This window comes from Myotis myotis, unplaced genomic scaffold (genome assembly GCF_014108235.1).
Source record: "Myotis myotis isolate mMyoMyo1 unplaced genomic scaffold, mMyoMyo1.p scaffold_m19_p_3, whole genome shotgun sequence".
NCBI classification, from domain to species: domain Eukaryota; kingdom Metazoa; phylum Chordata; class Mammalia; order Chiroptera; family Vespertilionidae; genus Myotis; species Myotis myotis.
This window is the reverse complement of record NW_023416335.1, coordinates 16,029,477-16,050,466: the sequence shown is the minus strand read 5'-3', so window position 1 is coordinate 16,050,466 and position 20,990 is coordinate 16,029,477. Positions and strand designations below refer to the sequence as shown.

At 36.2% G+C, this 20,990-nt stretch overlaps 1 protein-coding gene across 8 annotated transcripts in view; it reads right to left on the bottom strand.

The window, feature by feature from the left end:
• Window positions 1–20,990, bottom strand: part of WRN (WRN RecQ like helicase) — a 129,899-nt gene that overhangs the window by 74,683 nt on the left and 34,226 nt on the right. For all 8 annotated transcript variants that reach the window (XM_036298494.1, XM_036298495.1, XM_036298493.1 and 5 more), the window contains 7 exons: window positions 20,683–20,832; window positions 19,376–19,445; window positions 13,395–13,509; window positions 8,291–8,663; window positions 6,916–6,996; window positions 3,151–3,286; window positions 1,331–1,406 (listed from right to left, as the gene is read on the bottom strand). In XM_036298494.1, the coding sequence (XP_036154387.1) occupies window positions 1,331–1,406; window positions 3,151–3,286; window positions 6,916–6,996; window positions 8,291–8,663; window positions 13,395–13,509; window positions 19,376–19,445; window positions 20,683–20,832 (1,001 nt within the window). The remainder of the gene's footprint in view (window positions 1–1,330; window positions 1,407–3,150; window positions 3,287–6,915; window positions 6,997–8,290; window positions 8,664–13,394; window positions 13,510–19,375; window positions 19,446–20,682; window positions 20,833–20,990) is intronic.

Here is a 20,990-nt window from a genome sequence, read left to right as displayed (position 1 = left end):
ATACATGTGCACTTAAGATCTGCAAATGTACATACACTTAAGGTTTGACCATTTCCTTTTATGTAAATTTCACATTAAGAGAAAAATAAATAAATATTTAACTACAGTTAATGATTTATATGCTGAAGTACTCCAGGGAAAGTGGAACGATATTCACGTTTACCTTGAGAAGCATTTTCAAAACTGGATGAATTAAGGAATGAGTAGAGAGATGATCGATGAGTATGTGATAAAGAAAGTATATTAAAATGTTGAATATACAGATATTCATAGTAAAAAAATTCTTTCAACTTTATTGTTCATCCTTAAATAAAATATTGAGGGAGAAAATCAACTGGAAAAGTGATCTTCCAGTATGCCGATAACAACCTATTCTTCCTTATCTGAGTGCTAGTTACACAAGGTGCATAAAATGTGAAAATTCACAGAAAAGTACATATAATCTGTACATTTATATGCACTTTTCTGTACGTAAGACAGTTAATTTTTTTAATTTCAAGGTCAACAGGAACAATTTTTTATTTTTCCATGGATTCAATTTTAAATTCCCAGAAGAGAAAAATATCCAATGTAGGTATCAACATTCTTATTAGATTTACTCAAATTTACTTGTTCCTCATCGCATAATAATACTTGTAAATGTGCCCCCTTCAATGTTAATACAGTTAAACATGTTAAAATGATAAGATTATCATTGTTCTTCAAACAGTTGTCTTATGAATTTCTGTAACATCAGCATGCTATGGACAATCAGATGCACAAAATAGGCACATGGATACATACTTAACGAAAAACAAGTCAGTATTAAATTAAGATTCATTTACTAGTGTATTAAAACTAGTTTCTACCCAGAACTCTCTATGGTAAGAAAAGCCAATTTTCCTTGCTTATAAAAATAATGTATACTAGGTAGACATGAATTTTATACAAATATTACTTCAAACTAACTTTGTAGGCACTAATAGGAAATACAGTGTCGCATATATAAGCTATAGTAAAGTTGTACTACTACTGTTAAATAGATGGATTATTTGCCTTTTTTCTCTTGTGAAGAAAATAATAAAGATGCAATTTAATTAAGTGAGCTTACAGCCCTGTGCGGTGTGTCTCAGTTGGTGGGATCGTCTTATGCACCAAAAGCTTTCCGCGTTCAATTCCCAGAGAGAGCACACACCCAAGTTGCGTGTGGAGGGCATGCAGGAGGCATGCAGGAGGAAGCTGATGGATGTTTTGCTCTCACATCAAAGTTTCTCCCTCTCCCTTCCTCTCCCTCTAAGAATCAATGACAATAATAATTAAAAATTAAAAAACTAATTGAGATTACACTCACGGCTTAAAACTGGAATGGCCAAAGTAGGTCTTGAGGCAAATAACTTGCTTTTCATTGGGTCCTGGTATTGAATGGTCTTAAAATAAAATAAAATAGGTACTTATATTAAAACTAGAGGCCCGCACAAGTAGCTCGCCTCAGCTGGCGGCCCCGCCCATCACCCCTTGTAGCTCGCTGCCCTGCCCTCCGCAGCTCGCAGCTCTCCACCACTAGTAGCTCACACCCGCCCTGCCCTGCGAGCAGGGAGAGCCACTGCTTGTTTGGTCATGATGGCCACGGGCCTTTTATGTAAGAGATAGACGTTCATACGGTGAGAGGGAATAAAAGTTTTACTTCATTGGTTTCTTGTAAAGAATATAGTGATAAGTACCAAAGGTTACTATTTTTCTGTCTTTTAAATCCAACCAATTTAGTCCTCTGGGCACCAGTCATGACTCCAGGTAAACAAACACCTTAATTACCTAATTCTAAGGATTAGAACTTTATTGAGGTTCACGCTTTGCCAGCACTGTAAAAAAAAAATGATATTTTGGAATTTGCTATCCTTCTAAAAATCAACATTAGACCCAACCATAGCAAGTAATAACACCAATCCAAATTTTATAATATAACCAACTAATAATAACCAGAAATTAGATTACAGTTACAAATGAAATCCATTGATAAAATAAAATCTTCATCTTAGTTACCACTCCACCTAATCTTTGACCAAAATTCTCATTGCATAGCACAAGGAGATATGCTAACTTTACTCTCAGAGTGGCCAAAAAAGAGCAATGAAAAGAATCAAGATAACTCATCTCTAAACAAATGAGAAGTCATTATCATACTTCTCAGCTTTAACAATTCTATATAGAATGCTAAATTGATTTGGATATAACATATATTTATTTAATTCAAGAAAGCTAGGGGGAGAACATTTTTTTTAACATCTTCATATATTTTCCACCTATAAAATGTACCTTAAATTTCCATATTATAACACTGATAAAATCTAGCTCTAGAGAGTGTTCTACTTCTTGAGAAGATCCGTAGTTTATCATAATAGATGCTATTACTTCACTTAAATAATAGGTTTACTTAGTGGATTCTTACTATAGTTAGTATACACAGTATAAAAATCAGTCTATTTTGCTATTTGACATTGTGCCACTTGTTTTAAGTAATAAGCGCCTGCAAAACAGATACTATGTATCTATCCCATCTATCTATATAAAACCCTAATATGCAAATCAACAAAACAGCAGAACAATGGGCTGAGCAACCAGTCGCTATGACAAGCACTGACCACCAGGGGACAGACGCTCAATGCAGGAGCTGCTCCCAGCCCACAGGCCCCAACTGGTGGCTGGGATGGCGGGGCCAGCTAGCGGGCGGTGCCAGGCCAAGACAGGTGTGAGCAGGGGCCCAGATCACCCCGCCAATCGCCTCACAGATCAGCTCTGATCGTTGGCCAGGCCTAGGGACCCTACCCATGCACAACTTTCATGCACAAGGCCTCTAGTTTATAATAATGTTTAATATCAGTCATTAATTCTTTACTAATAATTTTTTATAATTTTGAAAAAAATATAAAATTCAAGATGAAAAGTTTCACATCACCACAGCCACCAAATGACACTTCCATTACTCTACTTTTATAAACAGTAAGATTGTGCTTTATGAAGACCAAAGCACTAAGGGATTTAATGACAAGTTTATAGGAATTAATCAACTACATGCCACAAAACCCTTGACCTCCAAAATATTTATAAACTGGGCCCTAAATTAAAGTCACTGGTAGGTATCAGAGGTGAGTCATTTCATATTTCAGTGCTTACCTTCATTTTCCTCTTCCTCTTCAATAGCTTCATCCTCATCTTCATCTTCTTTACAAGGAACATTCAGATTGCTTTCCACATCCATGCATTTTGAATGAATTGGATCTACTGTGCGACTATTTAGGTTTTCTAAAGACTGGGAGTTTAAAAATAATTTTAAAAGCAAAACCATAGACAATGTCGTATCTTTTTCACCAAACACAAAAAGAGTATTATTAACAGAGCCTACAATTTTGTTCAAAGCTGGCAGATGTGCAAGCAATTACACAAAAGAACATGTGTGCTCCAATTTAAATATGTGCTCAAAAATGGTTTCTAAGGCAAAAGGCCAAAAATGGAATACTTTCAGCATAAACAGAGGTCATTAATAGCATATAAGGAACTGTACCTAAAAGAGTTATCATAGCCGAGACCGGTTTGGCTCAGTGGATAGAGCGTCGGCCTGCCGACTGAAGGGTCCCGGGTTCAATTCCGGTCAAGTGCATGTACCTGGGTTGCAGGCACTTCCCCAGTGGGGGATGTGCGGGAGGCAGCTGATCGATGTTTCTCTCTCATCGATGTTTCTGGCTCTCTATCTCTCTCCCTTCCTCTCTGTAAAAAATCAATAAAATATATTAAAAAAAAAAAGAGTTATCATAAATTTTGAATTTATATGATTTAAAACATTTTTTCTTCATCATACGTCAATGTTTTCAATTCCTAAGAGGTAGATGCAGATTTTAATATTATTTTTGTAATGAGTTTCTCTATATTTACACGTCACTCATATTCTTTTTGAGTAAGGATAAGGTTTAAACTACAAGCAAACAATAAATGTGTTTTTGATATTGTCAAAACAACAACAAAAAGATTCAAATACTTTTAGGCAAGAAATATTACAAATGTAAAATAAAGTTTTTTGTTTTTATTTTGTCTGACAATACCTGATTTCCTTTCCTAAATGAAGATTATGTAGTTAAAGACTGTTAGGATATTTCAAAATTGTTTCATTTGTAAAATTATTTATGGAGAAGTGACAGGAAGAATTATTAAACTACAGTTCTAATTTTCTCCTTTTATTAAAACTTCCATTTAATAAATTTGACTTTAAAGTTTTTTTTAAAGTATATTCGTTTCAGGCCTGGAAAAGGAAAATAAAAGTTCTGTTCCTGATTGTTTATTCAAGTTAACAAACATACTAGAAAAGCATTTTAAAAATAAAGTTCTCTCACATGGGCACCAAGTTGTCATCTAAGAGGTTCCATATATAATATGCTTATAGAAGTCTATAAGTATCCTATAAATTCACTACCTAAACAGCATTCTTCAGAGAAATGGTTAATTAATAAAGGAATATGATTTGGCACTTATGTTCTATTATTACTACTAGCTATTATTTATTAAACACTTTACAAAATGCCGGGCTCTACTAAGCTCTGCAAAAGTAACACCGTAAGTAATAACTACAACTGTTAATTTAGAATCAAAAAGGCTAAGAAACCTGCTCCAAGTCACACAGCTAATAAATGAGAAGCTGGAATTAACCCACATCTAAATTCAGAATTCACATTCCTAATCACTACCCAATACTCTGCCTCAAAACTAAATAATCAGGAGCCTAATCTCATTTCATTTTTAAAACATATCACATCAACCTAAAAATAAGAAATAGTAAGTACACATAATTGTGAACTTCTGCACTTCATTTTCACTTAATTTGGCTGAATTCAGACTTTTCATTCTATCATTCTTGATTCACAGACTGTTGGGGGCCAGATGTAAGCTGGCAAGGTCCTTGCACCTGAAGGGGCTAGCAAGGCTGGGACCCTTACCCACACAGTTTTCCCAGACTTGTTTGGATGGCGATTATCAGTAGAATGAGAACAGCCTTTCATGGCTTACCAAGAAGTCTGTAACTATTGACTGAGATATGCTATACCGAGAACTTGTCCTTCTGCTGTGTCTCTCCCTTAGAGATTAAGAGGAACAAAGAATACATTCCTCTTGACAGACCTCCTATTCAGTGTGTTGTGTATAAATAAGATTGTGTGGCTAATAAACTTGCTTCAGTTCTTCGAGAACTGGGGTCCTCCCGATCCCGCTTTCCTGTCTTTCTTTCTTTTCTCAATTCCCACCTCCCTGCCTCAGCCTGGCTCAACTTTGTCAGGCTGGCCCAACAGACCTGACAAAAAAACTAGTGGTTGGGGGAAGGGGTAGAAAATAAAAAAATTATGCCCTGCCCTAGCTGGTTTAGCTCAGTGGATAGAGCGTCGGCCTACAGATTCAAGGGTCCCACATATGGTTCCGGTCAAGGGCATGTACCCTCGTTGCAGGCACATCCCCGGTGGCGCGTGTGCAGGAGGCAGCTGATCGATGTTTCTTTCACATCGATGTTTCTAGCTCTCTATCCCTCTCCCTTCCTCTCTGTAAAAAATCAATAAAATATATATTCCTAGAGGCCAGTTTAGCTCAGTGTTGGCCTGTGGATTGAAGGGTTCTGGGTGCAATTTCAGTCAAGAGTGCATGTCCAGGTTCAATCCCCACTGGGGACATGTAGGAGGGAGCCATTGAATGATGTTCCTATCTCTCTCTTGCTCTCCCTTCCTCTCTGAAAGCAATAAAGATATATTAAAAATAGATAATCTATAATAATAAAAGTGTAATATGCAAATCAACCGAACGGCTAAACAGCAGAACAACTGTCTGGATGACCACGCTATGACATGCACTGGCGCCAGGACAGCCAAAGTGGGTGTGATGTGATTGATCGGGGGGGCCCGCCATCACCCCTCAATCGCCCCAGGCCACTGGCCGGCGGGACAATCAATCAAGGCAGAAGTGGGGACTGGGGTTGGACATGGGCAGCACCAGGCCAAGGTGGATGCAGGCGGGGGCAGGGGTGGGGCCGGCTGCTGGCAGCCAGAGGGAAGCCCAGGTCCTGGCAGCCAGAGGGAAGCCGGTGCTGACAGCCGGGGGAAGGAAAGCCTATCCTTGCATGAATTTTGTGCATCGGGCCTCTAATAAAACAGTAATTTCCTTTTGATAACAGGAGAAAACTGAACCATTTACAACATTAGAAGATTATATATAATAAATATAAAATATTCACAGTACAGAAAACCAAAGAAAGAAAAAAGAATAATGAATGTATAAATACAGAACTTCTATATAAAAGGGGATACACATGAATGGCAAGAAAGAAACCTATTTCAATACTGGAGAGCTGAACCACAATCCACCCTCAAGGAAACGATTTTTAAAAAGTGACCTAAGAAGGAACACAGAAAACATATTAATATGTCTTATAGTTTGTAAAGATTAGTATTCTACTACTAAAATATTATTCATAGAACATATCCTATATAATAAAAGCCTAATTATGCAAATTGACTGAATGGCAGAACTGGCAGAACAAACGGTTGCTATGACGTGCACTGACCACCAGAGGCAGACATGCAACACTGGAGCTGCCTCTAGCCCGCAGGCCCCAGGCCAGCCAAGGCGGGTGCCAGTGACCCCTTCTCCCGCCCCCCAATCGCCCTGCCAGTCACCCCAAAGATAACCTCTGATCATCAGCCAGGCCTATGCACCCTACCTGTGCATGAATTTCGTGCAGCGGACCTCTAGTAAAGTATAAGGAACTATGAATTGGAAAGTAAAATCTAATGTTACATAATTGATAGCAATCTCATTGTAGTGGAACCAGTTTAGAATTAGGCAATTTTTTAGTTAATTAAATGTCCTTTGGAAAGAACTGGAAGTAATTTTCCATAATTTTAAACATACCTTAAGCATCTCCATTTCTAAATCTTCATCACTTTCAATTATATAAGATGTATCTTCTTCATTATCCTTGGAAGGTAAATCCTTTAAAAAAAAAAGAATTTAAAACATGAATTTCAGTTTCATTGACTCCATACCTCTCTTCTACAAAATATTCTCTTCTCTAAGATAAATTTATAATACATATTTATATGTTTCTATGATAGAGAGACAGAAGAGAAGGAGGGTGGTAGGGAGGAAAAAGAAAGGAGGAATTAACATAGAAACAAAAAAAAAATAAAATAAAAAGAGAAAGAAATATAATTGGAAAGATAAAAAAAACAAACATTAAACTTGAAATAAAGTCCACACTATAAATGAGAACACAAAGTGTCAAGTTCAACTATCATTAAACAATGTCAAACTGTGTTTCCCAAAATTTTTGAGCGTAAGAACCTCTTTGCAAGGTTGAAAAATTCTACACAAAGTCGGGAACAATCTATGATCATAAAAATACCTTTAAGTAAATCAATATTTTACAAATAGCATCTACATATATTTGAAAAACAATGTCAGATAAGTTATTTATTTAGCTACTGCTGATATTTAGATATGAGGAAACTTTACAAAATTTTGGCAATCCCCAGAAACCAAGTGTCTAACAGCACATGAATCTGCACAAATGAAACCCACAGAAGAAATATGGAGGAAAGATCACCCAAAAATGTCTAATCTTTAAACTGTAAGTAGGAAAAGAATGTAGAACCTTAATTAACCTGAAAATATTAAGCTTAAAAATTTTTTTTAACTCTTTCACATTTTAAATGAGGTACTTCATGGATAAATAAAAAATGCTACTAATTATTACATAATAAAAAATGGCGATAATTAGGGTAAATAATGTCAGTCAGATCATGAAATCCTGATCATAATTCTGAATCATTATATGAAACATCATTTCAAAGTATACACATAATATGAAATTTCTAAAAAATTAAAGGGTAAAACAGATGTTAGCAGAGATAGCTATTAGGTAAAAGGCAGGAGGAATGTTAAAATAATAAATTCCAATAAATGTGTACTGACACTATAAAATCTTTCCACTGCAAAACTGTAAGATGCTGCTTATTATACTAAGTCAGAAGTAGCAAAATATGGCTCACAAGTCAAATGCAGCTCACTTTTTGCTTTTGTTAATAAAATTTCATTGAACCACAGACAAGCTCGTTTGCTTACATTTGTCAATAGCTGCTTTCACACAGAAATGGGCAGAATTAAGTAGTTACAACAGAGTCTGTGCGATCTACAAAGCCTATAATATTTACTATGTGCCCCTTCACATTAAAAAATGTGCCAACCTCTACGGGTGAATGAAAATTGTTTTATCTTTATTTAGTACCTCAGGAGATTTGCAAGCAATATCACTAAAGTTCTTTTCCTGAGCCTGCTGTTCCAAAACTTGCAGTTCATATTCTGTAATATCTAACGACATCAGACAACCCCCTTCTGTATTCTCGTTCAATTTATTGTGTTCTAGTCCATCTTCTTGTTTGACTTCATTTCCAAGCACATTTTCTCCATCCTGTAGAATTAAATTATCAAGTGTTGTGTCCCATGTCTCCTCTTGTCTCTGTTGTACTCCACCAGCTTGATCTTCGAATGATAGTAAGTTAAAATTAATGCTGGACCTAGGTTCGGTCTCAGGAGAACCAAGTATCACCTTCCTCAGTGAATGCAGATTTTCTGAAATATCCTTCAATAGTATAGAAACCCTAAAAAAATGTTAAGAAAGGTTAATTCAGCTTTAATTTCATAAACTATAAGGACAAGTTTTAATGCTTTTGGACAAATAGCTTTCTAAACTGACCTTTACTTCAAGGACACACTGTTTTGTTTTGTTTTTATTTTTCAATTACATACTGGATTATTGGATTAAAGTTGCTCTTCATTCCCTAATGCCCACTATAGACTTACAGCTGGTAGGCTACTCTCTAACCAGCAATGCACCTCTGCAATCAACAGGTGACTTGTATGTTTATTAAGTGCAGCAGTGTTCAGTCCCAAACTGTTTATACCAGTCATACTTTTTATCACAATTAATTTAATGAAATGTAAATGACAACAATGATACATAACCACTAAAAACAAAAACACTATTTCCTTGAATTCTAAGTTGAACATGCAGAAAAACTTAGCAAATTTCCCTTTAAAAATAAGTTCTCTTTGATTAACTGTAGTTCAAATAACCATAAAAATTTGGAGGACAAATCTTAGGAATCTATATTCAGATTGCTTCAAGGGTCTTGAGTTTTCACTCCATTTTACAGAAACTGAAACTGGAAATTATAGATGATACACATGGGTATGTTTAAACAAGAAACACTCTGCAAAACTCCAAACATCAGGCCTATGCTTAATGAAAAAGCCGTGATGTATAACAGAAAATTAGAAATACATACACGTGGATACGTTAAGTTAAAAGAAAATGTTTATGATCCCAGGTTTTACCTTATTTTTTTCAATTTACTGATCAAACTAGTCCCAACTTTGTTATAATTCAAAAATGATGATGTTTTGTATCTTCAAAAATCTCAACTAAACACAAATTCTTTGGAATAGAAAAAAAAAAACACTTCCCTTCAGTGGGCAAATATGAAGTGAAAAAATATGAAGATGTATAGAATAAATATGAAGTGAATTTCTTAACTCCTTAAATATAGTTGCTAATATAGCATTTTAACTAAGTGACTTTAAATGGCTATATTATAAACAAACCTGGTTAACTAAACACGAAAACCACTGCTAGAGTATAACATGAGACACACTATCTTACATATTGGTTATAGGGCTTATTAAAGCAATTTTTAGTTAATAAAAATAGAAATTAAAGGGAGAAAAGGGATTCTGTTGAGCAAAGATAATGTTATACAATTTAATGCTTCTGTTTAGCTCTTCTAATTTTTCTGAATTATAATCAATACTTAATAAAATATGACATGACCTTTAATTTTATTAAATTTATTGGGGTAACACTAAGTTTCAAGTGTACAATTCTATAATACATCCTCTGTATGTTGCACTGTGTATTTACCACTCAAAGTCAAGTCTCCTTCTGTCATCATATATTTAACCCCATTTATCCTCCCCTACTACCCCATCCCCATTCCCCTCTGGTAATCACCATACTGTTGTGTGTGCCTATGAGTTTTTCTTTGTTTATTTGTTGTTTTCTGTTTATACCACACATACGAGTGAAATCATATTGTCAAAGTGACAATAATCAAAACAGCATGGTATTGGCAGAAAAGCAGACACACAGACCAATGGAACAGAATTGGTAGCCCAGAAATGAACCCACAAATATACTGGCAAATAATTTTCGACAAAGGAGTAAAAAACATGCAATGAAAAGAAAGAAAGCCTTTCAATAAATAGTGCTGGGAAAATAGGAAACTCACATGCAAAAGAATGAAACTAAACTGCTATTTGTCACCATACACAAAAATTAACTCAAAATGGATCAAAGACATAAATATAAACAATTAAATACATAGAAACCATAGAGACTAAACTTATGGGCCTTGGTCTTAAGAGAGGATTTTATGAATTTGACCCCAAAGATAAGGAGAGTAAAAGCAAATATGAATTAATAGGACTATATCAAACTAAAAAGCTTCTGTACAGTAAAAGAAACCATCAATAAAACAAAAAGGCACTCAACCAAATGAAAGAAGGTATTTGCCAATAATACCTCGGATAAGGGGCTAGCATCCAAAATATATAAAGGACTCATACAACTCAACAATAAATAATAAATAATCCAATTTAAATATGGGTAGAGGACCTGAACAAACACTTCTCCCAAGACTTACAGATGGCCAACAATATATGAAAATGTTCAAATTCAACTATTATATGGAAAAGGCAAATTAAAACCATAAGAGATACCACCTCACACATGTCAGAATGGCTATTATAAAAAAGACAAGAAATAACAAATGTTGGAGAAGTTGTGGAGTGGAGTAAAAGGAACCCTCATACACTGCTGGTGGAAATGTAAATTTGTAAAGCCACCACAGAAAACTGTATGGAGGATCCTCAAAAAATTAATAGAGCTACCATAATAGATAGCCTCTTCTGGGTATCTACCCAAAAAGTTTGAAAACGTTTATTCATAAAGATATATGGGCCCCTATATTCATTGCAGCATTAATCACAATGGCCAAGACATGGAAATAACCTAAATGTCCTCCCATGGATGACTGGATAAAGAAGATGTGGTACCTATATACAATGGAATACTACTCAGCCATAAGAAAAGATGAAATACTACCATTTGCAACAACATGGATAGATCTAGAGAATGTCGTACTAAGTAAAATAAGTCAGACTGACATGACTTTTAAAGTTTCATATTGATGATTCAAATAAAGATTTGGTCATTCATGGGAATAAACTATCAAAAGTTATGAGTTATTTCCATACTGAAAGCACCGTTTTAACCACACTGCAAAGTTGGGCTCAAGCTTAAGTTGCCAAAGTCAACATCAAAAAATCAAAAACAAAATTAAATTCAAACCTAAAAACTCACTAACTCTAAAACTCTACAACTCTTCAAATCTTATAAAGAACATTTATCATTAATACATAGATATACACATATAAGACCTGTATGTAAAACATTAGTAGGAACAGATATGCGCCCCAGTTTAATTGTTAAATGCATGGGGAACGCGACATATAAACATAGCAACAATGACACACAGATTGACAAGTCTCTAAGGGCTCATTTTTCCTGTTAACGTCAGAGAATAACACATTTCATGTAGGATAATTATTTACTCTAAACACATCAAAAGTTGCACTGCCTTCTTCAATAATGCATAGGATTATTGCATTATCCTTCTTTCTTAGGAGTATTATTATGTATTTTAGTAACCTACAGACAACCTCAGCACCCAGCAGAATGTCAAGTACATAAAGGCAATACCACAAATACGTACTGAATTTAAATCAATGACTAAGTAATACTGTACAATCCAATACTTTCCCAGGTCCACTGCAGCATAAAGCTATTCCCTTGTTAACAAACCTCAAACTGCTCTATTTTAAGAGTCCTTAAATTTTTATAGTTTTGCCCTCCACTTCGGAGCTAATTAACTATAACTTCCAGCTGTTGTCATGTACATATCATTCCTTATCCATACCTGGTCTTTATTTTAACTGGATATCCAAGCTTGTCAAAATGTATCTAACAACAGGAAGCAAATATGCTCCGACTGTGGCCTCATGTACAGTACTCCACTGGAAATACAGTTAAATGAGCTTGAATTCATGTTTATGGCATGTATTTTGGCTGTTCAAGGCCCTTTTTCGTTCCCTTCGGGTTCTGAGGTATAATCTAGATAAATGAGGCATTACTGTAGACTTATTACAAAGAACCTGAAATCAGAGATTTATCTAGTTTTTGTTTTGACAATAAAACTTTATAAGATGTATCTTTACTAAAAATGAACCTAGTATTTTCCATTCTCAAGTTTTAAGGGAACCTATATATCTTCGGCATTACAAAACAAAGCATTCAAAGATATTTTAATTGCTGGAAAAAAATCAGAAATGTGCATAAACATCATGGAGGGGAAAAATGAGAGGTATATCTTTCCCAAAATCTCAAAGTTACATAAAAACTACTAAAACAAATTGCTAAGAGGAAAAATGACTTTGAAAAAGAGCTGAATTTATATATCATATTTGAAATCTCTCTATCAAAATATCACAAATCTCATCCAGCAGAGAATACATTAACATTCATTTGTCAGTCAGAATTCTATTTTAACTAACTGCTTCATATTTCTACAAAGTATTTCTGCCTCAAAATTATATTGCCACATTGTAAATCATTCACTGTTCCAGAGCAATCTTCCTTTTAACAAGGAAGCCATTCAGCAATTAAGACTAGGTCAAGGCCTGGTTCCAAAAGGAGTTAGCTACCAGCACCAATCAGTCCTATGTCCTATGTCTATTAATCCAAATATTTCAAGTTCTCTATTTCATTAGCTATAAAGTGATCTTTTAAATCTGAATGTCTCTTACTCTAATAGTCTACTGATTGGGTAGAATTCTTATGTAATAATGAGATAATAACCAGAATAATGAAGCTGGTAGGAATATGAGTTGCTTTTATTTATAGATTTCAAGTGAGCAAACTGTAATGAAATGAAAGATGCCCCAAAACACAAAGACAACTTTGGATAATAAATATTTTCCTTCACATGGACTTATTCATTTTATTTTCCTTTGCTGCCTAAGATATCCTACAAAGCAGACAGAAAAACCCTTAACTTTTTGATGCATAATTTAAAACTGGAAAGATAGTTCTCAAATTTATACAGTGATCTGTGTGCCTGTATTCGAGCAAACTTATATAAGTCTACCTTAATGAATAGTAATTCTTTATATGCAATAAGAACTAACAGAATTGATTTTTAAAAATGATATTTAACCTCTGTGGATTTTCCAATTTCCTAAAAGTGTCAGGAAGATGCTTAGCCAGATCCATCATCTCCTCAGAGATTGAAGTCAATTGTTTCTTCACATCACTAGGTAGTATTTCTTCCTCTGGAAAAAAGAGTCAATATCAATTTGCAAGCCAGATATATTTATTTAGTCATTTATTTAAACAGCATTAGGGCTTACATTTTCATTTTCTTTCTTTAAATAAATGGCAACAAAAGACCTCCTTATCCTGTCTCTAAATCACTTTACTTCCCTTTCAAATTTTACTATTTAAATTCTAGAATAAATTCAATATGATCTGCATTCATACATATTACAACCCAGTGATTATCAACCAGGGCAGAAAGGAAAGACAGAAATGAGAATCTGAACCCAACTGCACTATTTTAAAATCAGAAATTAATATAATACCATATGGGCTGCTTATTAAATATAATTTGGTAAAACAAAGCCTTACCCAACAGCCATTCCTTTCTGCCCTCATCAGTCATCAACAAAATAAAATGCAAGCTTTTATAACCACTGATCATCTTCCAAACATTCAACTTCATTCTGTCTGGCACATATTCTCCATTTACACCACAAAATCTGCTCTCATTTCCCAAACTATTCCCCAGCTTAGAATTTCTTACTCTTCATTACCAATTCTCTTGTCCTTCAAAAAGTCTAGCTCTTCGGAGGCATTTAACATCGTTATTACTAACTGCTGAAGTTATCTTATGATCTCAAAATCACATCCTCTCATTCACGGAAGATTTTTAGCACCTGGCTCACTGTCTTTCCCTTCGCTGCTGCTCCTGTGATAATTCCTAGTGATTTCAACATTCACAGAGATGCTCCACCTAAAAGTGTAGCATTTTCAGTTCCCTAATCCCTCCATTTCCAACTATCTTTTCCTCAACTGACCTCAGCCACCCATTCCCACAGTCATCTATAATAATAAAAGCATAATATGCTAATTAAACCAGATATCCTTCCAGACGACCTTCCAGACTAAGCAGGGGCTGCGAGGGAAGCCCAGGTCCCGGGTGCCAGAGGGAAGCAGTGCCCGCAGCCAGGGGAAGGAAAGCCTACCCTTGCATGAATTTCATGTATCGGACCTCTAGTGACCTTATAACTTCCAATGAAGTCACCACTTCCAAACTTTAATTGTAAGCATTCCAACCTCTGAAGACCAAAATGCTCTCTTTCTTTCAAAGATGCTTTCCCCATACAACAGTTCTCTCACAGTTTCAGAACCAAATCCATTGACTCTACCTTTTCCTTACCCATTATCCTTCCCACTGCCACTCTTCACCATGTCTCACTTTCCTTGCTTACCCATATTAATCATTCACTTGTATGGACTCAGCTCTTTTGCTCCTTCATCCCTCCATTGGTACTTACCTGGATCAACCCCCTACTCTACTGAGACCCAGCTTTTTTACCTACTTGATGCCTGGACCCAAGTAGTTGAATATAGATGAAAATAAAACACAACTATGATGACTCACAAATAAACTATGATGATTCACCTCACTTGGTTTTAAATTCATGACACAGACCTCCCACTTTCAGTAATGATTGTTAATCATTCTACATTTCCCACTTCCCACTCTCAAGATGACTATTTCATACTTCTTTTTTTCCTCCAGCCTCCAATATCAGCTTATCCCTCCTTTCACTCAGGGAACAACTCACCTCTTATTTCACTAAGAAAATAGAAACAAGAAGAGAACTGTCTCATCTTCCCACCCCCAATCTGCCAGTTAGTCTGTATAGAATCACTACTCCCATCTACAGCAAAATTTCTTGAAAGAGTCCTCCATACCCACTGTCTGACATTTTCTCCTCCCATTTTCTACTAAACTGACTCCAAGTGACTTTCACCCCCACCAGCACAGCTGCTTTTGGAAAGGTCACCAATGGCCTCCCACTGTCAAATCTAATACTTAATTCTAGTTCCTCATCTCACTCAACTCTCCAAGGTATTTCAAACAGCTGGTAACTTCCTCCTACTTAAACCGTTTTTCTTCACTTGGCGTCTGAACACACCTCCTACACTTGCTCCATCATTACCAGTCCTCTCAGTCCTCTTTGCTGCATTCTCTTCCTCCTGGATAGAGTCCTCTTTGCTGCCCTTGCTGTTAATGCCTGGGCCTCTTCTATTCTTTACTCCACTCACTCCCTATTTTATCTCACCCAGTTTCACTGTTTATCTACCATCTGTATGATTCCCAAGGTTACATCTCCAAAGTCAACCTTTCCCCTAACTATGGAATCACATTTCCAAATAAGATATCTTCTTAGACATCAAAAAGCATTAAAATTTAGCCTGTCCAAAATGTAAATCTAGATTTTTTTCTCACCAAAACGTGCTCCTCCCCATAATCTTTCAACTAACTGATCCTTCCCTTCCATTCACTCAGTTAATCCAACCAAAGTATCTTGATTGTTCTCCTAGTCTAGACATCTCACCCCTTATACAGAATTCATTAGCAAATCCTTTACAATATAAATCTTCAAAATATATACGGAATCTACCATTTCTCATCTCTATTGCTAACAGCCTAATCCATACAATTATTGTCTCTTGCCTAGACTATTACAATAGCCTCCTGACTGACTTCCCTGCCTAAACACTTGCCCTCTTATAGCAGCCAGAAAAAATCCTTTTAAAATAAAATTTTAATCATGTCATTCTCCTGCTCCAAATCCTGTAAGGGTGTTCCCATCACTTATCACTGTATTTATTTTAATTAATAAAATATGAAGTCAGATTCATAGCCTATAAGGCCCTAAATGATCTATCTGGCTCAGGCTACTTTTCTAGCTTCATTTCCTGCTACTCTCACCCTTACTCATTTCACTTCAGTTATACTCACTATTCCTCACACAAGGCAAGCTATCACCCTGAGAGGCTTTGCTCTTTCTTCCCTCTATGCCTGCTATCTCCTACCCTCAAATATCCATGTGGCTCCTTCCCTCCCACTTCCGTCAAATGAAGTGAAGGCACTTGGTCTGTTTCCTTCAGTGAATTTCCCCTGCAACCGAAACAGTGCCTGAGCCATAATAAATATCCAGCAAATATGTTACAGAAACAAATATTCCCTTTCCAAACCAAGCTTCTAAAATAAAGTTGTTTACACCTGTTTCTCACATTCCTTAGATCTAACTTAGTCCTCTGTTCATGTTAATATGATTTCCACACACACCATTCCACTACTCCACTAAGGTTATCGCACCTTCATGTAGCAAAAAGCCTGTGGACCCTTTTCTGTCTTAATGGCAAATGCCCTAAAGGACCACTTTTTCATTGAAATACTCTTTTGTCACCCAGTACACCAAAGCTGCTGTAGTAAAAGGTTACAAAAAATTTGCCATGTTGCCAAATCTAATTATTAAGTCCCCAGTTTCTCAAACTTTCAGCAGAACTTAAAACAGTTGATAACATCCTCCTACTTAAAACATGTTCTGCACTTCGCCTTCTGCACACCACACCTCCTAATTTCCTTCTATTCTTATGGCTACTCCTCTCTTGTCCCCTCCTCCATGCGAATATTAAATACTAAGAATTCCTCAAAGAGGAAGGGAGAGAGATACAGATAGAAACATCAATGATGAGAGAGAATCATTGGTTGGCTGCCTCCTGCATGCCCCCTACTTGAGGGAATCAAGCCCATAATCTGGGCATGTGCCCTTGGCCAGAATTGAACCTGGGACCCTTTAGCCCGCAGGTCGATGCTCTATCTTCTGAGCCAAACTGGCTAGGGCTTAGACCAGTGATGGCGAACCTTTTGAGCTCGGCGTGTCAGCATTTTGAAAAACCCTAACTTAACTCTGGTGCCGTGTCACATATAAAAATTTTTTGATATTTGCAACCATAGTAAAACAAAGATGTATATTTTTGATATTTATTTTATATAATTAAATGCCATTTAACAAAGAAAAATCAACCAAAAAAATGAGTTCCCGTGTCATAGGTTCGCCATCAATGGCTTAGACCCAATTCTTTATCTCCAACTCCTAATTCTTAATTTTTAACTCAAACTGTCTTCCAAGTTACAGGCTGTATATCTAAGTGTCTATTGGCTACCTCCACTTCGCTATAACACAGGCTTCCTTCATTTAATATACATAATATCAACTGTATGACACCTCATCCCCAAATATTGCTTCAACTCTTCAATGCTCTTCATCCCTATTGCTCATGCCAACAACACAGAAGTGATCCTTGACACATGGCTCTCATCTTCAACATCAAATTCTGTTGAGTCTACTGCTCTATTGAATTTACTCTGAATCAATCCAAGCAACCAAGTCAGGTCACCATCACCTCTCACTTGGATTACTGGCACAGCCTCCTAATAGGTCTTCTTCCCACTGGGACCCCTGCCTACTACAATCCATTTTCTGCTCTACAGCCCAAGTTATTATTTAATGTAATTCATGTCACTCTGTGGTTTAAAACCCTCCATAACTCTTAGGAGGAAATGTAAACTCCTTAACATGACTTATGTGCTTTTCTTTTTCTGCCTCTGCTTCATTCCTTACTCTGTCATATTCAATAGCTCATCACACTGCACTACTTTCTTTTTTTTTTTTTTTAAATATATTTTATTGATTTTTTACAGAGAGGAAGGGAGAGAGATAGAGAGTTAGAAACATCGATGAGAGAGAAACATCGATCAGCTGCCTCCTGCACATCTCCTACTGGGGATGTGCCCGCAACCCAGGTACATGCCCTTGACCGGAATCGAACCTGGGACCTTTCAGTCCGCAGGCCGACGCTCTATCCACTGAGCCAAACTGGCCTCGGCACACACTGCACTACTTTCAATTGCCCATAGATACCATGATTTCTCTTTACCTCTGAAACTTTGCACCTGTTACCTCCTGTGCCTATAACACTTCTCCTCTGTTTTTCAGCTAGCTAACTCGTGCTCATAGGTCTTGCCTTAAATATCACTTTATCCAGAAATATTCTCTAATACCTCCAAATATGCACGGGATGCCTCTCCCATGTGCTAACCATAGCACCTTGTTTTCCGACATCAAAGAACTCATCTACCCACACTGCAACTACCCTTTTTATTCATCTTTACCTCCCACAAAACGAGAGGTTATCCTCTCAGGAAACAGATTCACACTCCTGTATCCCCACATAGTGAAGCTACAAAACCCCAACCACAGAAGCCTAATAAGCAGCAATGCTATGGAGAGAAAGCAGAAAGTCCTGCTTTGCCACAGTAACATGCCGGAAACCCTAAGCCTTGGCCAAATAGTTGTTAAACTAATGTCAAAACTGCTCAGTATTCAAGAAGTTGTAACAATACGAAATACTTTGCACAGGTGTGAATTTTGTCTTTTGCCGGAAGCCGGTCCATCCTTGCTGCTTGACACAGTCGCTGCAGGATAGAAACATCTGCACAGCATATGTTTCAAGGGACCTGGCGTATATAGCATACTGTTCTTAATATGTTTGCTCCCCTTAGCGCTGTGTGTTTTAACCAAGGTCACCTCTCCGAGAAAGGTTGTTTCCCCAGGTAGGGATTTTTCCCTGAAGTTAGGGAGGGGATGAAACTCCTTAACTAAGTGCCAGGTGGGTAGTTAATCACTTTAACTACAAACAATCATGCTTAAGCTACATAATCTTTACTCCCTGGAATGGAGATAAGAAACGCCCTAACCTTTGTAATAGAAATTGACAGGATTAAAATCAACTGGTATAAATATGGATGTAACAAGACAATAAACAGCAGAACCTCTCTGGAGATCCAGACCAGAACTTGGCTGGAGATCCTGGCTGGAGATCCTGGCTAGGCTGCTGATCAACTGAACACTGTCTCCGTGTCCTTCCTTCTTCGCCGACTCGGTCTACGCCTTTGGGAACCCCTGGACCTGCTGGGGTTGGACCCCGGCAGTCTTTTTTGAGCTAAACCTCACAAAAGAGCAAAGTCAAATTTTTTATTTTTAGATCATAACATACCTTTATTTATGGAAAACAATTGCACAGAATCACCCAAAATTTGTAATTTTTGATAAATGATGAAACCAGCCTATGGGAAAACAGAAAAATGAAAAGAGCATACTAACGATCCCCAAAATTATGACCCATCTTTACAAAAATCCAAAATAATGATCCCCAAAGCACCCAAAAAGCTAAATTCAACCCATTATGTTATGCAGAGATATAAATGTCTTCATTTATTCACCACAACAATTATGAGAATGGAGAAAGTAAGCAGCCTATGCTTTAAAATAAATGTTTAAGTTCTCATGTTTTAACATCTAATATCACAAGCAGGTATCCAACCAAATAACTCAGGAATGGAATTTAATAAAATACACTCAAGGGTAGTATGTTTTGACTACAGATACCCATTACGCCTATTTCATTAAATCAGCTGAGAGTGTTAATAGGTGTATAAAACAATCCTCCTTCTGGCTACTGTTGATACAATCAAGTCATACTGATTTTCCATAAGTAAAAATGCTACAGAATTTGAGCTAGCTCTCAACAAGTTTTATGATTTTTTTTTTAACAGAACATAAAGGACAATTACCAACCTATTTTCCAACAAAACTGACTTTTTTTGTTTATAAATAAAAGGAGTTTCTATTCCTAAAAAATAGACACCACCCCCCCCCCCAATAAAGGGGGAAAAACGATATTCATGTACAAGTGGAAGTATAAATTAGGGAAAAAGAAATTCACTGGAACATAAAATATGCTGCTTGGAAAAAAAATATACCGATAGTGCTATATATAAAGATAAGCCCAGATTTCACTATGTACAAATATATAAATATGAAAATGCATCTGACTAACAGCAGTGAAAACTAAATCTGGAGGCAATTTTTCTAAATTTTACCACGTTTTAAATATAAATATATGAAATAAGGCCAGCTTCCATATAAAAACTGTCTTGTAATTATTTTTATTCTGAAGATGCTTATAAATCAAACATATCATCAATACCATTTGTGTGTACTCAGTCTCAGCTTATTCACCTTTCATGTTTTCAGAGAACTCACATTTTTTACATACAGATTGGACATTATTTTGGCTTCATGACAATAAAAATAACTAGCATTGAACAATCTGCTGATTGGTACTTGTTAATTAATATTGAGACTTAACAGCTTCACTAAATGCTTTCCTAACATTTTTAATGCCAAACTGATTTAAAATATTTTAGTTGAGTTTGTGCCACTACCACAATAAATTTTTTCTAAAGTAAATTATGTTAGGTTTAAAATATACATCATAGTCTAAAAATCTTTGGTACGTACATAAGCATCAGTAGCTGCATACAGTTTCTGGGCCTCAGTGAGAGGATAATTTTTCCAATTGCTACAGCGGATAGACTTGTCTTTAAGAAGCTGTTTACCGAAGAGGTGTTTAACCAAACCATTGAGGCTCCAGGTCTCCGTACTTCTTAGCTAGAAATAATGAACAACCAACATAGCAAAAATTACTCCCTTCTATTTTCATATATTCCTAAATACTACCAAATGCCCATGCTATATATAAAGTTGGAAATATTATACCAAAATATAAAGCATAGTCTTTAATTTTGTCATTAAAAATTTCATTTGCA